Source organism: Terrapene carolina, unplaced genomic scaffold, assembly GCF_002925995.2.
Source record: "Terrapene carolina triunguis isolate 2854851 unplaced genomic scaffold, T_m_triunguis-2.0 Scaffold17, whole genome shotgun sequence".
Classification (NCBI taxonomy): domain Eukaryota; kingdom Metazoa; phylum Chordata; order Testudines; family Emydidae; genus Terrapene; species Terrapene triunguis.
In genome coordinates, this window is record NW_020664368.1 from 1,217,611 (window position 1) to 1,236,245 (window position 18,635).

Genomic DNA, 18,635 nt, shown 5'->3' on the forward strand with positions numbered 1-18,635 from the left:
GAACAGAGCCAGCCAAGAAAACATGGCACCAGGACAGATCACAGCCCAGGGCAGGAGAATCCAGGCCCATGCAACAGGTGCACAATTGGAGGACTGGGACATGGGGCCTCTCCCCTCTAGGGGGAGGCAGCTCCAATCCAACCCAGGGCAGGGGACTGGCTGGTTTATGGGGGTGGGGAATGGGACACGATGCCTTTCCCCTCTAGGGAGCACTGGCCCCAATCTGACCCAGGCCACCAACCTAGATGGAAGTGGGGTGGGAGGTGGGTAGAGCCTGCCCACAGGATGTGGAGGGGAAGGGGGACACCAACTCGTAGAAGTCCGAAGTGGAGATCTTGAGGAAGGTGCAGTCACGCTTGGCCTTGATGGTGAAGATGAGGGGCTCCCCGGTCAGCACAGCCAGCTGGCCCACCATCTCTCCAGGCTGCGGCAGAAAGAGACACACATCCTCCGCCTTGTCAATCATGCGCTGGTAGACATGTAGGCAGCCCCACAGCACGAAGTGAAGGCTGACGTCCTGTTGGGGGGTGGGTGCGGAGGATAGAGAGGAACGTCAGCCCCAGCACCAGGGTGAGGGGCAGGCCTGCCCCCAAGGTGCGCACCCACAGATAGGCGGCCAGGAGACCTGGGGGACAGCCTACAGCTCCGGCTGAGCCTGAACTCTCTGGAGCACCCCACTAACCTTGGCAGAGCCACAGCCCAGCATAAATTCCCCCAGCTCCATGGAAACCAACCCCTCCCCATTCCAGCTGTGCGGGGGTTTAATGTTTCCTAGGCCTGAGGCCCAGCACCCGGGGGGGGAACGAACGGGGGGGGGCTGCCATCCCACCTGCCCAATAGGCATGTAGCCCGGGGTGGGGGTGGGGGAGCGCACAGGGAACCTCTGGCGAGGGCGCTGCCAAGCTTCCCTCCCCACCCCCCTGCCCCAACTCACCTACACCTCTGCCTCCGCCTCCTCCCTTGAGTGCGCCAGGTCCCTGCTCCTCCACCTACCTCCCAGCACTTTGCCGCCGCAAAACAGCTGTTTCACGGCATAACAAGCTGCAGGAGGAAGGGGGAGGAGCGGGAACACGGCGCGCTCAGGGGAGGAGGTGGGGCTTGGCAGGGGATTTGGGGAAGGGATTGGAATAGGGGCAGGGAGGGGCAGAGTTGGGGTGGGGACTTTGGGGAAGGGGTTTGAATGGGGGCAGGGCATGGGCGGGAGGGGGCAGGGCAGGGGTGGAGTCAGGGCGGGGTCGGGCGCAGAGGTGGGCAGCACCCACCAGCACCAGCAGAAGTCAGCACCTATGGCCACAGTGCCATTGACCTCCACAAGGAGGGACTCAGCGTGAGAGGCTGAGGAAGCAGCAAGGCCCTGTGATGCTGGCAGACCAGGTGCCAGCTCATGCCAAGGCCCCCAGGCCTCACTGAGCACTGACAAACGCAGAGCCGGGAACCAGGCTGGCTCACCAGTGTGTTCACACTGTTAGAATAGATGTGAAGTTGATGAGAATGTGTTTGGTGTTTAGAAATACTGAAATGCTTGTAGGATGCTGATCTCACTTATCACATCACTGGAGCCTATGGTGTAGTTACATCAAGCGTTTGCATTGTAAACCTCTTATTGTGTAACTCAACTTCCTTGATCCCACACACACCCCGCCCCCAGACACACCCATAAAGGGGAGCCAAGCACCGACCGACACTCGTTCCATCTGTGTGAGCTCTGGGGGAAGGAAATAAGGCCTGACCAGAAAGATCTGTATCACTGCCGGGGATTGGCATTCAGGGAAGGCAAGATTTCTAAGCATAAGCAAGAGATCCACAAGCAGCTTAGCTTGGGTTAGCCCTAAAGGTCGCATAGAGCAGCAGTTCTCAAACTTTTGTATTGGTGACCCCTTTCACACAGCAAGCCTATCAGTGCACCCCCCTTATAAATTAAAAACATTTTTTATATTTAAAACTATTATAAATGCTGGAGGCGAAGCGGGGTTTGTGGTGGAGGCTGACAGCTTACAACCCCCCAGGTAATAAGCTTGCAACCCCTTGAGGGTTCACGCCCCCCAGTTTGAGAACCCTGGTATAGAACTTGCACATTACAGCAGCTTCTACTGCCTTTTGGAACCTGACTATACCTCACTTGTGTGCGTCTGTTACGTGCTTTCACCTAGTGAATAACTCTCAGTTCTTTTCCCTACTTAATAAATCTTTAGTTAGTATCACAGGATTGGCTACAAGCATTGTCTGTGGTTTGAGATCTGAGGTACAATTGACCGGGGGTAAGTGACTAGTCCATTGGGTGAGGGAGTAACCTGAATACTGCTGTGATTCTTGGTGTAAGGGCCCATTTATCACAAAGGCCGGCTTGCCTGGGTGGCAAGCTAGACCCAGGTGCAGCCAAGGACTGTCTGTGACTCCATGGTAAGGCTGTTATAGTGCTTTAGGAGTTCACGCTTGTTACTTGGTGAAATCTTTACAGAGCACAAAGCCTGTTTGGGGTTCGTGCCCTGGTTTGTACAGTCTGCCCTGACGTTGGCACACACGTTCGTGAGCCACTCCAGGCAGCTTGGCAGCCCCATGACCCTGCTCCTCATGCAGCCATCAGCACCGGTGCAGAGTGGGTGAGGTGCCCCCACCCCAGCAGGCAGCATGTCCTGCCCACTCCAATCTGGGGCTGCTGCAGGGCAGTGGGGATCAGGCCCCAGCTGCCAAGAGACAACAGCAGCACCAGCTCAGAGCACCTGCTACCTGCTTAGCTTGGGTTAGCCCTGAAGGTCGTATTGGTGACCCCTTTCACACAGCAAGCCTATCAGTGCAATCCCCCCTTATAAATTAACCTGGTCCCATCCTGGGAGAGTTCCACTTACCTGAGATATCAACTGGCATGGAGATGCAGCGGCTCAGCAGTGGCACTGCAGAGGGCTCCAGGGACCCCAGCTTGAGCTGATCAGCTGTGAGGGTGACACACACATCCCGTTACACTGGCACAGCGAGCACACGGAGTCCAGAGCCTCCCCTGCCCTGGGTCGGACCCTGTAGCCAGGCCACCTCCAGGGGCAGGATTGGTGATGAGAGCCACTCCACAGCTGTCATGGCATATGGAAGGTGTGGACCAGTTCCGTGCAAGGTGAGTGCCCGGGCCTCCACCCCGCTCCCTGCAGCACAGCACCCTGTACTGAGCCCTTCTGCACCCTTGACTTCTTTCACCCCTGTCCGGGCCATGCCCAGCTCAGTTGCTCTGAGGGGGAGCACAGCTGCTGCGTTCCCCTCCCTGAGCCAGGGCAACCCTTACCCAGGTCCTTGGTGCTGGCATCTGGCTGCCTCCCAGAGCTCTCCTTATGGTCGTCGATGGAGGAGACACTGATGACGCGCTTGCTGTGTCTGACAGGGCTGGTGCGCGAGGCATGGCTGGGCTGGGGGAAGAGCCGCAGTGGCTGCAGCTCCTCCATGACACAGCTGGCATCAGCACCAGGCCAGGCTGGGCAGTGTCAGCCTGGGGACCAGCCACACCCACCACTCAAGGCCAATAGGGGCCATTCAGAGCATCTCGTCTGACCTCCCCCATCACGCAGGGGGCAACACCTCCCCCAGTGAGTCCTGCCCTCACCCCAGAGCAGAGCTGAGGCAGAGGGACGGGGACGGGCACAGGGATGGGGACGGGCACAGGGACGGCTTGGCTCCCCTCACTTGGCTGATGGCCCAGGAGGGAACATGCTCCACGCCAGCAGCCGCATGGCTTGTGTGAGGGAGACCCGTGTCCACGGAGCTGCGTAACGTGGGAGGGGCCAGATGTGCCACTGTAGACAAGGAGAGCGCAGAGCCCAGCTGAGCCCAGAGCGCCAGGTGCTGCCGCCACACGATGGCCCCGCAAAGCTTGCTCTCGGGCTGCTGGCTCCCTGGCAGCTGGGGCGCAGGGGGTCACAGCGCTGGCCCAGTGACCCATCTGAACGCTGGCTGGTTCCTCTGGCATCAGAGGATGGACCCGGCTGTTCCCACAGGCCTTGGCTCCACCCTGAGCCAGGGGCTCCACCCAGCAAGGCAGGGAACGCTGCTCCAGCAGCCAAGTCTGAGGGCAGAGCAGGGCTGTGCCGGGAGAGGGGCTGCTTGGGTGCAGGATTCTCCACCTCTCCAGAGCCGCCAGGCCGGGAGTTAAGGCGTCTCACTGTGACTTGCTGCCAGCAGGGGGCACCCTGCCAGGCCCTGCTCCATCCCTGCTGCACAGGGATCCCCCCCTTGCAGACACAGGGGCTTTGCTCGGGGGGTTCTAGCTCTTTCTGTCCCCTCCCCAGCCAGGTGCCGGCCTCCAGCCCCGCTAGTGGGACCAGGGTTTGGACACTGGCCCAAGTCTGGCCCAAACTGCCATGGGCAGGAGGGACCGGGGATGGGAAGGACGAAGGTTCTGGTGCAGGGAGCAGGACCCACCACTCCCGTGGGAGGAGCTCCAGGGCCAGGCCCATCACTCCCATGGCTGAAGAGTTCATTAGTCAGCCTCAGGTAATTGTGCAGGGCCAGGAAGGTGACTCGCTGCAGACGCACCACGATGATCTGGAAGGGAAGGGGAGAGTCTGAGCGTGCGGCACAATGCAGGGGAGGGGAGGACATCAGCACATGGGATGGGGGCCGAGGCCGCACTCACCTGCACCACCCTGCACCAGGCTCTCGGGGTACTTCTCGAAGACGGCAGAGAAGGCCTCGACCGGCAGCCGCAGCATTGTGGAGTCCTCGCCCACCCGCGCAGACACTGTCCGGTACGGCCGCTGGTGTCCCTGCTACGGAAACCACCGCTAAAGTCAATGTCATGCTGGGGATTTCCCCAGCCTGGGTGTGTGCCAACAGAGTTGGCTTTCACTGCCCTCTCTGAAGCCCCAGTGCAGGCTGTGGGGCAGAGGTGGGAAGGGGCATGTCAGGGGTGGGGGAACAGCCAGAGCAATTCTTAGCTCACAGTGGTCTCTTAGGAACTATGGCAAGTTTATGCAGGCCAGAGAATCCCGTGAAAATCAGTGTCGGTTCTGAGCCCAGCGTAACGAGGGCACAACAGAGAACTTTATTAAAGAGTGAGTGGAACATGCTGCTTCAGGGCCAACACAACGCTTAACTTTAGTCTCTTAATAATTTGCATATTTAGTAACGTTTCCAAAGAGCAAGACGTAAGCACGTTGCTAGCAGTCATAGAGATGCAGAAAAGCAGAAGTAACTGCACAGCTTCCTCTTTCAGAACCAATGTCTGTTTGGTTAACTCATAGTCTTCCCCTTTTACAGGGTGAATGTGCTTGAAAGTGTGGTTTTGAATTCGGCATGTGTCTTCTTTTATTAGTAACACACTGACTCAGAAGTAGGGTGACCAGACAGCAAGTGTGAAAAATCGGGACGGGGGTGGGAGGTAATAGGAGTCTATATAAGAAAAAAACCCAAAATCGGGACTGTCCCTATAAAATCAGGACATCTGGTCACCCTACTCAGAAGGTGGTGCTCAAATCCCAGTTTGGTTTAGGCTCGGGTTTGGACTTTGAAGCTGAATCTGGGCCAGGGTTTGGGCTTTAATGGCACTGAAATCTTGGAGCTGTTCTAATGAGATTTTGGCCCAAAATAAGAGTGGCTGTTCCAGCTTGTGAGATTTTGGGTTCATGTAAGGATATAGTTCAGTATTTGCATCCATCTGCAACCAAGTCCACAGGTGTTGGTTTGGTTCCGGGGATTTTAATTGTTCCTCCTGCCAACCACTCAGTTCTAAAATTCAAAGGGCTATACCGTTAATGTTCTATTTCTGACCCCCTTTAACAAGGAGTAACCTTGTATTGATGTAGCTCGTTTTTACTGACAGACCCCATCTCATAGACTCATAGACTCATAGACTTTAAGGTCAGAAGGGACCAATATGGTCATCTAGTCTGACCCCCCGCATGATGCAGGCCACAAAAGCTGACCCCCCCACTTTCCCTTAACTCTGCTGTTGAAGTCTCCAGATCGTGATCTAAAGACTTCAAGTCGCAGAGAATCTTCCAGCTTGCGACCCCTGCCCTATGCTGCGGAGGAAGGCGAAAAACCTCCAGGGCCACTGCCAATCTACCCTGGAGGAAAATTCCTTCCCGACCCCAAATATGGCGATCAGCAGAACCCCGAGCATACAGGCAAGAATCTCTAGCCAGACCCTCATTTTACCAGCGATGGCCGTTGTTGCCTAATTGATTAGAATCACGTAATCCCATCAAACCATTCCCTCCATAAACTTATCTAGCCTAATCTTGAAGCCAGAGAGGTCTTTCGCCCCCACCGTTTCCCTCGGAAGGCTGTTCCAAAATTTCACCCCTCTGACGGTTAGAAACCTTCGTCTAATTTCAAGCCTAAATTTCCCCACGGCCAGTTTATATCCATTCGTTCTCGTGTCCACATTAGCACTGAGCTGAAATAATTCCTCTCCCTCCCTGGTATTTATCCCTTTGATATATTTAAAGAGAGCAATCATATCCCCCCTCAGCCTTCTTTTGGTTAGGCTAAACAAACCAAGCTCCTCGAGTCTCCTTTCATAGGACAGGTTTTCCATTCCTCGGATCATCCTAGTTGCCCTTCTCTGTACCCGTTCCAGTTTCAGTTCATCCCTTTTAAACATAGGAGACCAGAACTGCACACAGTACTCCAAGTGAGGTCTCACCAGCGCCTTGTATAACGGAAGCAGCACCTCCCTGTCCCTACTAGAAATACTTCGCCTTATGCATCCCAAGATCGCATTAGCTTTTTTCACAGCCACGTCGCATTGCCGACTCATAGTCATCTTGCGATCAACCAGGACTCCGAGGTCCTTCTCCTCCTCAGTCTCTTCTAACTTATGTGTCCCTAGCTTATAACTGAAATTCTTATTAGTCATCCCTAAATGCATCACCTTACACTTCTCACTATTAAATCTCATCCTATTACTATTACTCCAATTTACAAGGTCATCCAAGTCTCCCTGCAGAATATCCCGATCCTTCTCCGAGTTGGCAATGCCTCCCAACTTTGTGTCATCCGCAAACTTTATCAGCCCACTCCTACATTTGGTTCTGAGGTCTGCTTTAACAGTTTAAATAGGAATCACTTCACTATTATAATGTAGCTACCTCTAGGCTGAAATGCAACAACAATGCACAGCTGCACTGCACAACCATTTAGAACAGGAGGGGAAGGAGAATCATGGTTAAGCAAAATGCCAGGAGCAATTCACTGCAGAAGGTGGGATAATTGAAGGAAAATGGGGGTTTTGGTGGGATAGTCTCTGGCTGAGCCCATGGATTTTGCCACTTCATCAACCTCCTGAATTGTAGCAACCTTCCTTTAACCAGGAATTGAACGCTTTGATGTCCATTTGTGCAACTGTTAGATTAAGTAGAGAGCTGGCATAAGAGTGACATGAGAACCCGCCTCACTACAGAAGTGCACTGCCTCTGCAGGAGCTAGACTTGAGTGCAGAGTATTAGCCAGAGGAGCATCCAGCTAGCTCATAAATGTTAATTTGTATTTAAAAGGCAGACAAGAGAAAAGCCAATGAAAGCTTCCCAAGATAGTTAAGACTATTGTCCCTCGGCCCGCGCCACTTCCAGAAGCTCCCATTGGCCTGGAGCAGCAAACCGCGGCCAGTGGGAGCCGCGATCAGCCGGACCTGCGGACGCGGCAGGTAAACAAACTGGCCTGACCCGCCAGGGGCTTTCCAAGTTTGGGAAACACTGGTTTAGTGTAATGCTGCCTTTTTGAGGCATTTTCTCTTTAAATATGGCTGCCCTGGGCCAGAGCAAGTGGGGGGCCTTTCCCCACCCCTTCCATTGGCAGTTCCACCCCTGTTCTGCCCCTTCCACCTGCGGCCCTGCCCATGGCCTCACCCCCTTCTGCCTCTTCCCCTGCGGCCCCACTCTGTTCCAGCCATGGTCTGCCCCATTCCATCCCCCCAGTGCGGCCCCGCAATGTGTTTGCTCGTTTCTGCAGCTCCCCAGACTGGAGAAGTTCTGTCCCCCCTCCAGCTATGGCACTGGCTGCAGTGAGGAGTGAGAGCTCCCCCAGCCCTGAGGCCACAGCACGGGGCGAGAGCTCCTCCAGTCCTGGGACCGCAGCCTGGGTTGGGATTCTGGGGCTTCCCCCACCATCCCACGCTTCTGCCAGGGTGTAGGATCAGGGCCCAGGGACTTCCCCTGCCCTGCCCAGCACTCCTGCCATCGAGCGGGGTTGGGGAACGGGGGCACCTATTTTTCCAGGACCCCCAATTGGTCAGGGCCCCTGGCCACAGGCCCCGTTGGCCCAGTGGCTAATCCACCACAGGCTATGATATATGGAGATATATGCGTCTAAAGATGCTGAATAACGGCCTTAGCTGTGGAATTAGAAGGCCTGGTCCTGTGAGTCTGCAAGTGTCCTCAGCACCGTCCTTGCAGGACAAGTTTAGAGACAGGTGGGGCATGGCTGCCCTCAGGATGCTATTTGTCTGATCAGCAAATTTCAAGAACTTTTATATGTTCTATTTATGGCCCCGAAAGCAGCTTTAAAGTGGTACAACCACTGTACCAGAAAAAGCTCAATTACTGCAGTATCCTTGAAAGGAGGAGTGCATTTTACCCATGGACATGTCACCGTCCTACTTCAACAGCAGGTGGCAGCACAACTTGCTTTCCACTTGTGCTGATCATGTTCATCTACTGCCATTAGTTTCAAACATCTGCCCTCAGATTAGTAATAATAGTAGTCTGTTAGTGACAAACCTTCTCACTTCCTGAATCACAAGAGATGTTGTGCAAAATGCCCTTTGATTTACAGAGGGGGCCTTTCCCACAGCTTCTGCTTGAGCCAGGTGAAGTAGGAGCAAGAGGAAAGCAGCAAGCTGAGAGAAAATATTTTCCCCACAGCCAAATGAAATAGTTGTTGTGCGCTCTCTTACTTCTCAATTAGCGTGGCAGCACATACAAACAGCTGGGGAAACAACTTCCTGGGCATTTGGTCACTCTGGTAAAGTCTTGTCCAGCTTCTATCCCAGCATTTTTCTATCCTCTTTCAGACAACTTGCACTCCGATGTTTTGTGAACTTGCATTCTAGAAGGCAGCACACCAAATGTGGCTTCTAAGGAGCTTTTCTAAAACGTGTGAAGTTACATAACTTAGTTGTGCATTGTTACGTTACTGCACATGCAGATTGGGGGTTTGCACATGTAAATAGCCCCTGAAGCATCTAACTGTCCATTTTTGCAAGCAAATGCAGCTGTACACGTTCAGCAAACGCACCTACGAATGAAGTGCACAAATTCTGAAGATCTGGCACTTATATAAATCACAGAAAACAAAACGTTGTATCATCACTTATATTTGTGTCCTGTTCAGAACCAGGTACATTATTGGTCCTTAACAAATAATAATGAAGCGCCCAGTCAAAGCCAAATAATAGAAGAAGGGAAAGCAATTAAGAGGAATAGGCAAAGGAGAGAATGTCTTTCAGTTGCGATGTATAAAGAAGTGTAGGCCTTGCCTACACTGGAGATTTGCGCTGGATACAGCCATCAGTTGTCAGCAACCTATATAGCTGTGGCAGTGCAAACCCCAAGTGCATACAAAGAAAGCTGTGATTTGAAATTGGGGGGATCTGCAGTAGTGCAGCAGGATAAACTTCACCGGGGCAAACTCCAACTTTCCTTGTCTACAAGAGGCAGGGCCAGCCCACAACATTTTGGCACCTGAAGCAGGGAGCTCAAATGATGCCCCCATACCCTCTCGCTTGGGCCAAAACTTTGAAAGGTCTCAATTCTGCCTTCTTCCTGTTCTACTCCTCTCATGGTACTGCTCTGCTACCTACCCCAATAAAGGAGAACTAACAACTTTAAATGCCTTGTTCAAAAAATTTTAAGTAACACTTAACTGTCAAATGCCTGAACAGCAAATGTAACTTTTCTTGTCTGCATAGTAAACACTGGCATTTTTATCTGTTTGAATAATCAAAGTGGTGCTTTCCGTGCCTTCTTGGTTGCAAAGATTTGAACTGCTTCCTGCTGAAGGTCCACAGTCTGGGCCAGCTCATGCTCTATTGAGATGGTTGCAAGGCCGACCAGCCTCTCCTGTGTCATTGTGGTGTGTAGATGTGTTTTTATTAACTTCTGCTTGGAGAAGCTGTGTTCTCCACTGGCAATTGTTACAGGAAGTGTTAGAAGTAGGCGCAGAGCAACAGAAGCATTTGAAAAGAGGTTGGTCATCTTATTTGTGCACATATATTCCAGAACAGCCTTTGGAGTTGATCCTGCTGAAATGTATCTTGAAAGGGCTTTCAGTTCATCACCTAAATCACTCGCATCAATATTGCGCATGTCATCATGTGTCAACTCTAGTGCCCTGCATTGCTGGTGTAGGTCTTCAGGTATAGTGAGGAGTTTTGGAATATCATACAACATCCCAAATATACTGCTGTGTTCCTTGAGCTGCATGAAATGTTCTTCAACTGACTGTATTGCACAATCTAGCACATGGTTAAAGAATTCACCTTTGAATTGTTTGGGGTCTCTTATGGGATTATCCCATGCCTTGTAATCAAAATGTCTTCTTCTTTGGTGACTCTTGTATTCTTGAATGGGTGGGAAAATAGCTTGAGTGAAGTTCCTCTGCTAACTTCTGTGCACTCTTCAGAATGCTTTGAAATCCCTCATCTGACCGGTAAGACTGTAGGTTTGACTTTGCTTTGTCCAGTTGTTCCATTGCTCCAGATATATCAAGCACCTTGGAGTCTCTTGCTTACAACATTTATTTCAAACAGTATGTCATGCCACAACACTAAGCCACACAGAAATTTGAAGTTATGTATGTTTCTGGTGATTCCATTTCCCTCTGCCACTGTTCTCCCACGAACAGTTCCTGTCTTAGCATTATCCTCCATAATGGCAACTATGGCATCATCTATCTTCCCAATTTGGTGTTTGATAGGCTTTATCACCTCCACTCAACTTTCCCATCGTGTGGCACTCAGTGGTTTCAGTGTCAGAGAGGATGTTCCCAGATGTTGCTTCAAAATTTGCCATCGATGAGTTGATGCAGAGAAAAATACATAGATGCTTTGAATTACATTAAAAAATTCAGCAGCCTCCCTAGAAGCTGATGCTGCATCACTGACCACTAAGTTCAATGAATGAGAACTGCATGGGACAAAAAAAGCTTGAGGGTTTAACTCTCGGATCCGTGTGTGCACTCCTCTGTTCTTTCCTCTCATGTTGGCACCATTATCGTAGCCCTGACCTCTCATGTCAGCTATCACAATTCCCGTATCTTCCAGCTTTTTAAGAAGCACATTTGTCATACCAGCTCCTGTAGTATCATCAATGTCAATAAATTCTAGAAAATGCTCTCTGACAGGCACTGTTGCAGGGACAATTTCACTAGGTTCTGTTGTTGTTACAAAACACACCATTAAAGTAATTTGTTCCATATGGCTGATGCCAGGTGTGCAGTCCAGAATAACAGAGTAATATCTTGCTGACTTCAGATCTGCCACAATCTTCTGTTTGACTTTTGTTGCCAGTAACTGTATGAACTCATTTTGAATTGTTTTTCCAAGGTAGTGGTGTGTGTACATTTCTTTGGTGGTGACTCTTCTTAGATGCTCCTGGAGTACAGCATCAAACTCAGCCATCAGCGCCACAATTTTAAGGACGTTTCCATTGTTTGGCACATACAGCTGATCTGAAGTGCCACGCAGTGCTAGGTTTTGGGTAGCAAGCAGTCTCACAATGGCAATGAGCCTTTTCAGACTCTGATGCAATCTTGTCTTGATGCTGATCATCTATGGTGGCCTTTAACCTTAGTCTCATCTCAAGCTCTTTCCACCTCTGGAATGCTCTCTGGTGATTTGCTGCCTTCTCATGGCATGCCAGATTTCTAGCCAGATTTTTCCAGTCCTTTGTTCCTGTAGAACCCAATGTGGCTGGAACATTAGACTGGAAGAGTTTGTAACAAAAACAGTATGCAGCATTCTGGGTTTTTGAGTACATAAGCCATGGCCTCTCCACTTTGTCACCATTGGGGATATCACGCCAGTAATGTGTTGGATGGAAACTTCTATTTTCATCGTTTTTGGGGAACATGAAGCTTTTCACTTGCTGTGGCCCATGCAGTACAAGGATGTCCCTCAGGCTACTGCTCAAATCGGTCCACAATCCTGGATTATCTAGACTTAAGGAAGTAAACTCAGCAGCAGCTGTTTCTTGCACCTCCACCACACTCTTCTCTGATCTACACTTTTCTTCAGGAATGTGCAGGTTACATCCATTTGAGATGGAGATATGGATGCTGCAGTAGCTGCCAGGTCACCTGCACTCTGACTAACTGGAAGATCAGGCATCTCCTCACCACTCACATCCTCACTGGGGCCGGAAGGCTCACCGTGAACATTTGTGTCTATGTATCTCAGGAGAGCTCCTTCCTGCTTAGACAGAAATGCTTCCTTTGCTTTCTTTCTTTTTCTGAATGCTGCCCCAGAGGGGCGTTTTCTTCTTTCACTCATGACTGCTGTTCTGTGCCAGCTATTGTGGCTCTCAACACTCAATTGAAGGGGACAAATAAGCAGGCTGGTAGCAGGGCTTGAGTGAGGGAAGATATCAGCGTCTTAAGGGCCTAACTGGCTCCTACTACTTCAGTTGACTGCCTGTTCTCCTCAAGTGGGTTCACGGAAGCAGCAGGAAACAGGAAGCTCCCTGAGAAGCTGGTGTTAATCAGACCAGGCTCTTGGGGGTGCTAGAGAAGTATATAAGAGGTTCCTCCTCCTCTCTCTCCCTGCAGCTCCTGGTGCTTTCTGTTATTCCCTCTCACCTTTTCTCCTGCCTGCCTGTTATGTCTCTTGTGCCCTCCTTCCTCCAGAGAGAATACATATGCACCAGCAGCAGACACAATTTTCTACACTCTGGGTCCTAGGGGTGCCCCCCCACAGTCTGGCACCTGAGGCGGCCGCCTCAATTCACCTCATGGTAAGGCCAGCCCTGACAAGAGGGATTTGCACGGATGCAGCTACACTAGTCGCTGGCTAAGCATGGCTGAATTAAAGCTAAGTCCTTACCATACGCAAGGATGGCGAGTTAGGCTGGGACACGTGTAGGCTGTTCCAGATAGCAATAACTGCTGAGGAACAGACTGTCACACTAAGAGTAGCGAGGTTGTGAGTGAGGACAGAAAGAAGGCTTGCATCTGATGAGCGAGAGAAAGTTTAATAGCTGGAGCAATTTTGTTGACACTTTTGTAAGCCGGCTGGAGCAAATGTGTAGTATTATTAGGCATTAAGCATAGAGCTGTTGTAACTTTTCCTGTTTTTAATTTTCTTCCCCAGCAGCTTGCTTGCCCAATATACATGTGCTTGTAACTGCACTGAGTTACAGTCTGCTCTGTCTGCACGTTTGTAGAGGCCTACAGCAAATGATCACTCTTCGACAGAAGAGGTCTTAACTTCTGGGATGAGTTATAGCAGGGGTTGGCAACCTTTGGCATGCGGCTTTCCAGAGTAAGCACCCTGGCGGGCTGGGCCGGGCCGGTTTGTTTACCTGCTGTGTCTGCAGGTTCGGCCGATCGCGGCTCCCACTGACCACGGTTCACCGCTCCAGTGGGAGCTGCGATCGGCTGAACCTGCGGATGTGGCAGGTAAACAAACCGTCCCGGCCCGCCAGGGTGCTTACCTTGGCGAGCCGTGTGCCAAAGATTGCCGACCCCTGAGTTATAGGATGTACCAAGTAATCACTGTCTCAATTCTTTTTGCCTGGAAGATAAATGGTACAAAATCTGCTAACAAATGAAAGAAATACATGTTGGAGAGGAGCCTCTACTGCAGGGAAGTAGTTAGCTGTCAAAAGTCCAGATACAATCCAAACCTACAACATTTCATTTCAGAATTAATGTTGCCAAGTCAAGACTATAGCATCAGGGAAAAGAGACCATGCACTTAAAAGCAGAAGAAGGGAACGTAAGACTCCTGCTGCCCTTTGGACATGCTTCTTTTGTATGCTGGGGAAGCTTTGCAAGCCAGTGTCAAAGTGTACCTGTATTAGGTGTAGAGCTGCAGTCTCCCGGCACAAGCAAACAGACAGCACATGGTCCCAAAACATAGGCTTGTTCTATTTAAGGGAGGTAAATCTATTAGCTATTATCTATGACCCAGATTTTCCCTCCCTTCTCCCCTCCCCACCGGTTCTCCACATGGCACAGATCTCCACCTCTGTGTGTAAAAAAGAAGGCGGGGATTTCAAGTGCCTCCACAGTACAATTCCCCCTCCTTGCATCCTATGAAGGAACCTTAAGTTTTTTCTAAACTACACTCAACCATTAGGGATGGGGATGGGGATTGGGACAGCATATGTTCATATGTGTGTGGAAGGGCCTTTTCATGGAGTCCCTCCTCATGCTCAGAACTGCTTCGGTTTCCCCACTGCAGACCATCCTCCTCAGACTGGTAAGGGATTTTGGCTGGAGTCTGCCCCTTCCAGTGCAAATGTGCAACCAAAGCAAAGTTCAAACAGAAAGCAACAAAACCGTCCTTCCCCATTGGTGACAGAGGTATTCACAGTCCTTCTGCCCTGCCCAGGCTAAGTTCTTTCCCCTCATAGGGCCACAATGATTTACACAGTCTCTTTGTTCCTAGGTAACAGGGTGTCCCCACATTTTTTCACTCCTTGGTCATGGGATTTCACCACTGCTTTTAGGTGGCGGCATAAGGGCACCCGGGCCCTCCCTCTCTCCTTTGACCTTGGGCCCCTTTATGTCCAAACTGCCTCATTTCCTAGTCTCCAGGGTCACTTCCTATTTCCACCTGTTTGTCTGTATTTGGGGCCTTTTCCCTGACCTCCTCCCAATTGTGTTCCACCAAACCTCTCCCAGACTCCATTCCTGGCTCCATCTCAATATGCTAATCTTAGTTCAAACGCTGGATCCCTATTGAGCTCTTCCTCCACAGCATTCAAGCCCCTCACAAACACCTGCCTCATGCCTGGTCTCACCCAGTAAAAAGCTAGGGCCTCTTATATAGTCCTGGGCCCTGCCCTATGGCTGCAGCAGGCCATGCTTATAGCCTGTGGTCACATGTTCCCCTATTGGATTACAATTCCCAGAATGCCAGGCCTGTTGCAACAACATACCCATTCATGTACAGTGCCCGCTCCTGCTCTGGCTGAAGTCGATGGCAAAAACCTTTCATTGCTCGCTGTCAAAAGGATCAGGGTTGGGCCCAAAACTAATCACACATGAAAATCTCTCTATTAAATGTAATTATTCACTTGATCAGAACCTGTTTTCTTCAAATAGAAAATAGAAAATAGAAAATTCAAATAGAACCACTGTGAGGAAACTGAGTTGTAAGTTTGAAGGGTCAATAGCAAGCCATTTTTGAGCTAGAGAGGGCAACGAAATATTAGAAAAGTGTCAAGATTTCAAATCAGGGTAACATTCTTAATGAGTTTTAGCTAACGAGGTTTCTTCAGCTTTTAATGAACCGTTTTCCTTTGCCTTCAGGGTAAATGGGAGAATTTTAAAATCCGGAATTATAGGGAAGCTAAAATAGAGCCATATAATGCAAGCTGGCTGTGCCCTTAGCTCTCGTACCATCTATCCATAATGACCTATGTAAAAATGAAATGTATCGTCATGTACCAAAACTGCTGTATCAGTATGGCTCCTGCTTTTTTAGGGTTTATTCATTTCATTTTTCAGGGTTTATTTTTTTTTACCAATTTTTGAGTTTTATATACTTTACTCATTACAGTAGTATATGTTGTCATGAGTAATCTCTTTGTAATGTCCCCTAGTGCGCTTTAACATAGTATGTTTCAAACAGCACTGCGTTAAAGCACACTAGGGAACCTTTAGTGTGCACCAGCAGGGTCTACACGGACTAGTTAATGCACAACACATTAGCACACTTTAGCCAATCACACTCCAGTAGTCTGCATTACTGTTCTGTGGCGAGAAGCCCTTAGATACAAGTAACCATTTCCAGTGTTCATTGGATAAACACCAATTTCAAATTTTTTTGGTATTGGTTTTTTTAAGTCTGTGTTTATCAGTTAAAAAAAAAAAAACAGAAGCTCTATGCATAAATTCCTGAAGTAGGGACAATACAGTTAATATTGAAATAAATTAATCTGGCAAAGTAATTTAACAGATTGGTCATTGTTGCCTTATTAGCATGGCATGGTCAAGTTTGAGCCTGATTTTCCTCTCTCACCAGTTTGACACCTCTGTTACCTATTGATTTGAATGGAGTTTCTCTGGAAGTACACATGTATACATACCCTACCAAATTCACGGTCCATTTTGGTCAATTTCATGGTCATAGGATTTTTAAAATAGTAAATTTCATGATCTCAGCTATTTAAATCTGAAACTTCACAAGTGTTGTAATTGTAGGGGTCCTGACCCAAAAAAGAGGATTGGGGGGGGGGTTGCAAGGTTATTGTAGCGGGGTGGCGGTACTGCTACCCTTACTTCTGCACTGCTGCTGGCAGCGGCACTGCCTTCAGAGCTGGGCACTTGGCCAACAACCACTGCTCTCCAGCTGCCCAGCTCTGAAGGCAACACAGAAGTAAGGGGGCAATACCATTACCCACCTAGAATAGCCTTGCAACTCCCTTTTGGGTCAGGACCCCCAATTTGAGAAACGCTGGTCTCCCCGCTGAAGTCTGTATAGTATAGGGTAAAGGCACACAAAAGACCAGATTTCACGGTAGGAGAATAGATTTCATGGTCCATGATGCATTTTTTATGGCTGTGAATTTGTAGGGCTCTACGTATAAATGAGAGGAGAATCAGACCTGAACGATTTAGCAGAGGCGGTTAGAAAAAGTAGTGTGATGTGAACAGGTGTCAGTGTTTATTCAGCTGAGATGCACCAGCTTTGTTTTAGTCTGTATGTTTTGATTACATTTGTCACCTCACCTTGTCAGAAAAATGATGTGAGTTGCTCCTGTTACCTTGTTTTTTAAGAAGAGAATGATAGCAAACAATATAGCTTAAGACCTTTTTTAACATTGTTCTATACAAAAAAATATCAGAGGTGGTTAAAGCTTGAGAATAAAACATACCAGTAGGGGATGCTGGTACACAAGTAAAGATTGTTCTACATTAAAGGCTTAGGAACAGGTCCTTCCTTTCTCCTCTCACCCCCCCTCCCCCTTTTCACGGTGAGTGGTCGGAAGTAGATGTATGTAAGTGGGTGAGTAAAGCCCAAGTGGCACTGGTCTGAGCTTGGTCCTAGCTTCTGCAGAAAGAACAGCTGGATTCTCCACACAAGCCCTGAGAACACTTCACGCTCTCCAATTTTCTTTATCTTTGTCCATCCTTAGACTATTTTTTTAAAGTTTATTCATGCATAACAGACACCAAGCTTTTCACAGTGTTAATGTAGCCATGTTGGGCCCAGGATACTAGCGAGACAAGATGAGTGAGGTAATAGCTTTCATTGGACCAACTTCTGTTGGTGAAAGATGCTTTGGCACTTACATAGAGGTCACATAGAGCTCTTGTTCAGCTTTAACACTATCCATTACCACCAGGCTAAGTAATGCAAGCACTCGGTTTTCTGCCCCTTGGAACCTGGCAGATGTGACTAGAAGCTGGCTTTTATGCGTATGCTACAGAAATGCTGAGCAATGCGGCCTCTCATTTGGAATTCCATTAGCCTAGAATCTATTGCTGAATTCCCCAGGGCAAGCCTTTTCGCTGGTCCTAAAAATAAAGAAAAACAATACTGGAAAAATCTCCAGGGCATCTGATGTTATCAAATGTTTGCCCTTTGGAAGAAATGGGAACATGAGTGCCTTAATGATCTTCAATTGGCAGAAAAAGCCCTTATAACCATACATCAGAGGGGTAGCCGTGTTAGTCTGAATCTGTAAAAAGCAACAGAGGGTCCTGTGGCACCTTTAAGACTAACACCTTAGTCTTAAAGGTGCCACAGGACCCTCTGTTGCTTATAACCATAGTTGTTTGCAGTGGTGTGGTAGCTGTATTGGTCCCAGGATACGAGAGAGACCTGAAGAAGAGTGCTGTGTAGCACAAAAACTTGTCTCTTCCACCAACTGATGTAGGTCCATTAAAAGACATTTCTTCATCCACCCTTGTATCCCTTGTGACCATAGGCAGCCAGGCATACATAAGAGAAGCTTCAGGCTGCTCTAAACCTTGATGTTGGTCAAGTTGGCCATTGGACGGGGGACGATAGAGGTGGTTTAAACTGACTTTTGCTCCCCAGCTTTGATCCTGCAATATGTGTAGCATGATAGGACTAGAAGATCAGGCCCCAAGAGCTTTAAACAGTTAAATCTCCCTCCTCAATCACTGAGCTTTTTTCTCTTCACTATTGTGATGTCATAATCTCACTTGAATTCAAGATTCTCATATGCCATTAAAATTTATTTACACGCCACTTCTTGTGATCACACAGGTCCTCTCACACTGATGTAAATCAGGAGTAAATCTCTTGAAATCAGTGTGCTTTGGCAAAGCTAGTGTGAGAACACCATCTTAATATAGTTTTTTTGCTGCACAGTCACAAAACATCATCATTTGCAATGGTGTTATCTCAGGCCAATCTTCATTAGACAAAGCACAGATGCTTGGGATGCTCTGCCCTTCCTCATGTAATGAGCTCATTCTGTGGTTTGCCAACAGCTAAAGTGTGGCCATGTTGCAACACA

At 49.2% G+C, this 18,635-nt stretch overlaps 1 protein-coding gene across 1 annotated transcript; it reads right to left on the reverse strand.

The window, feature by feature from the left end:
- Window positions 1-440: 440 nt before the first annotated feature.
- Window positions 441-3,428, reverse strand: LOC115271150 (neuropathy target esterase-like). The gene is made up of 3 exons (XM_029910581.1): window positions 3,272-3,428; window positions 2,847-2,930; window positions 441-517 (listed from the first exon to the last, which is right to left on the reverse strand). Exons 1-3 carry the CDS (start codon window positions 3,426-3,428, stop codon window positions 459-461), a joined length of 300 nt encoding a protein of 99 aa, XP_029766441.1. The 3' UTR covers window positions 441-458.
- Between the last annotated feature and the right edge of the window lie 15,207 nt (window positions 3,429-18,635).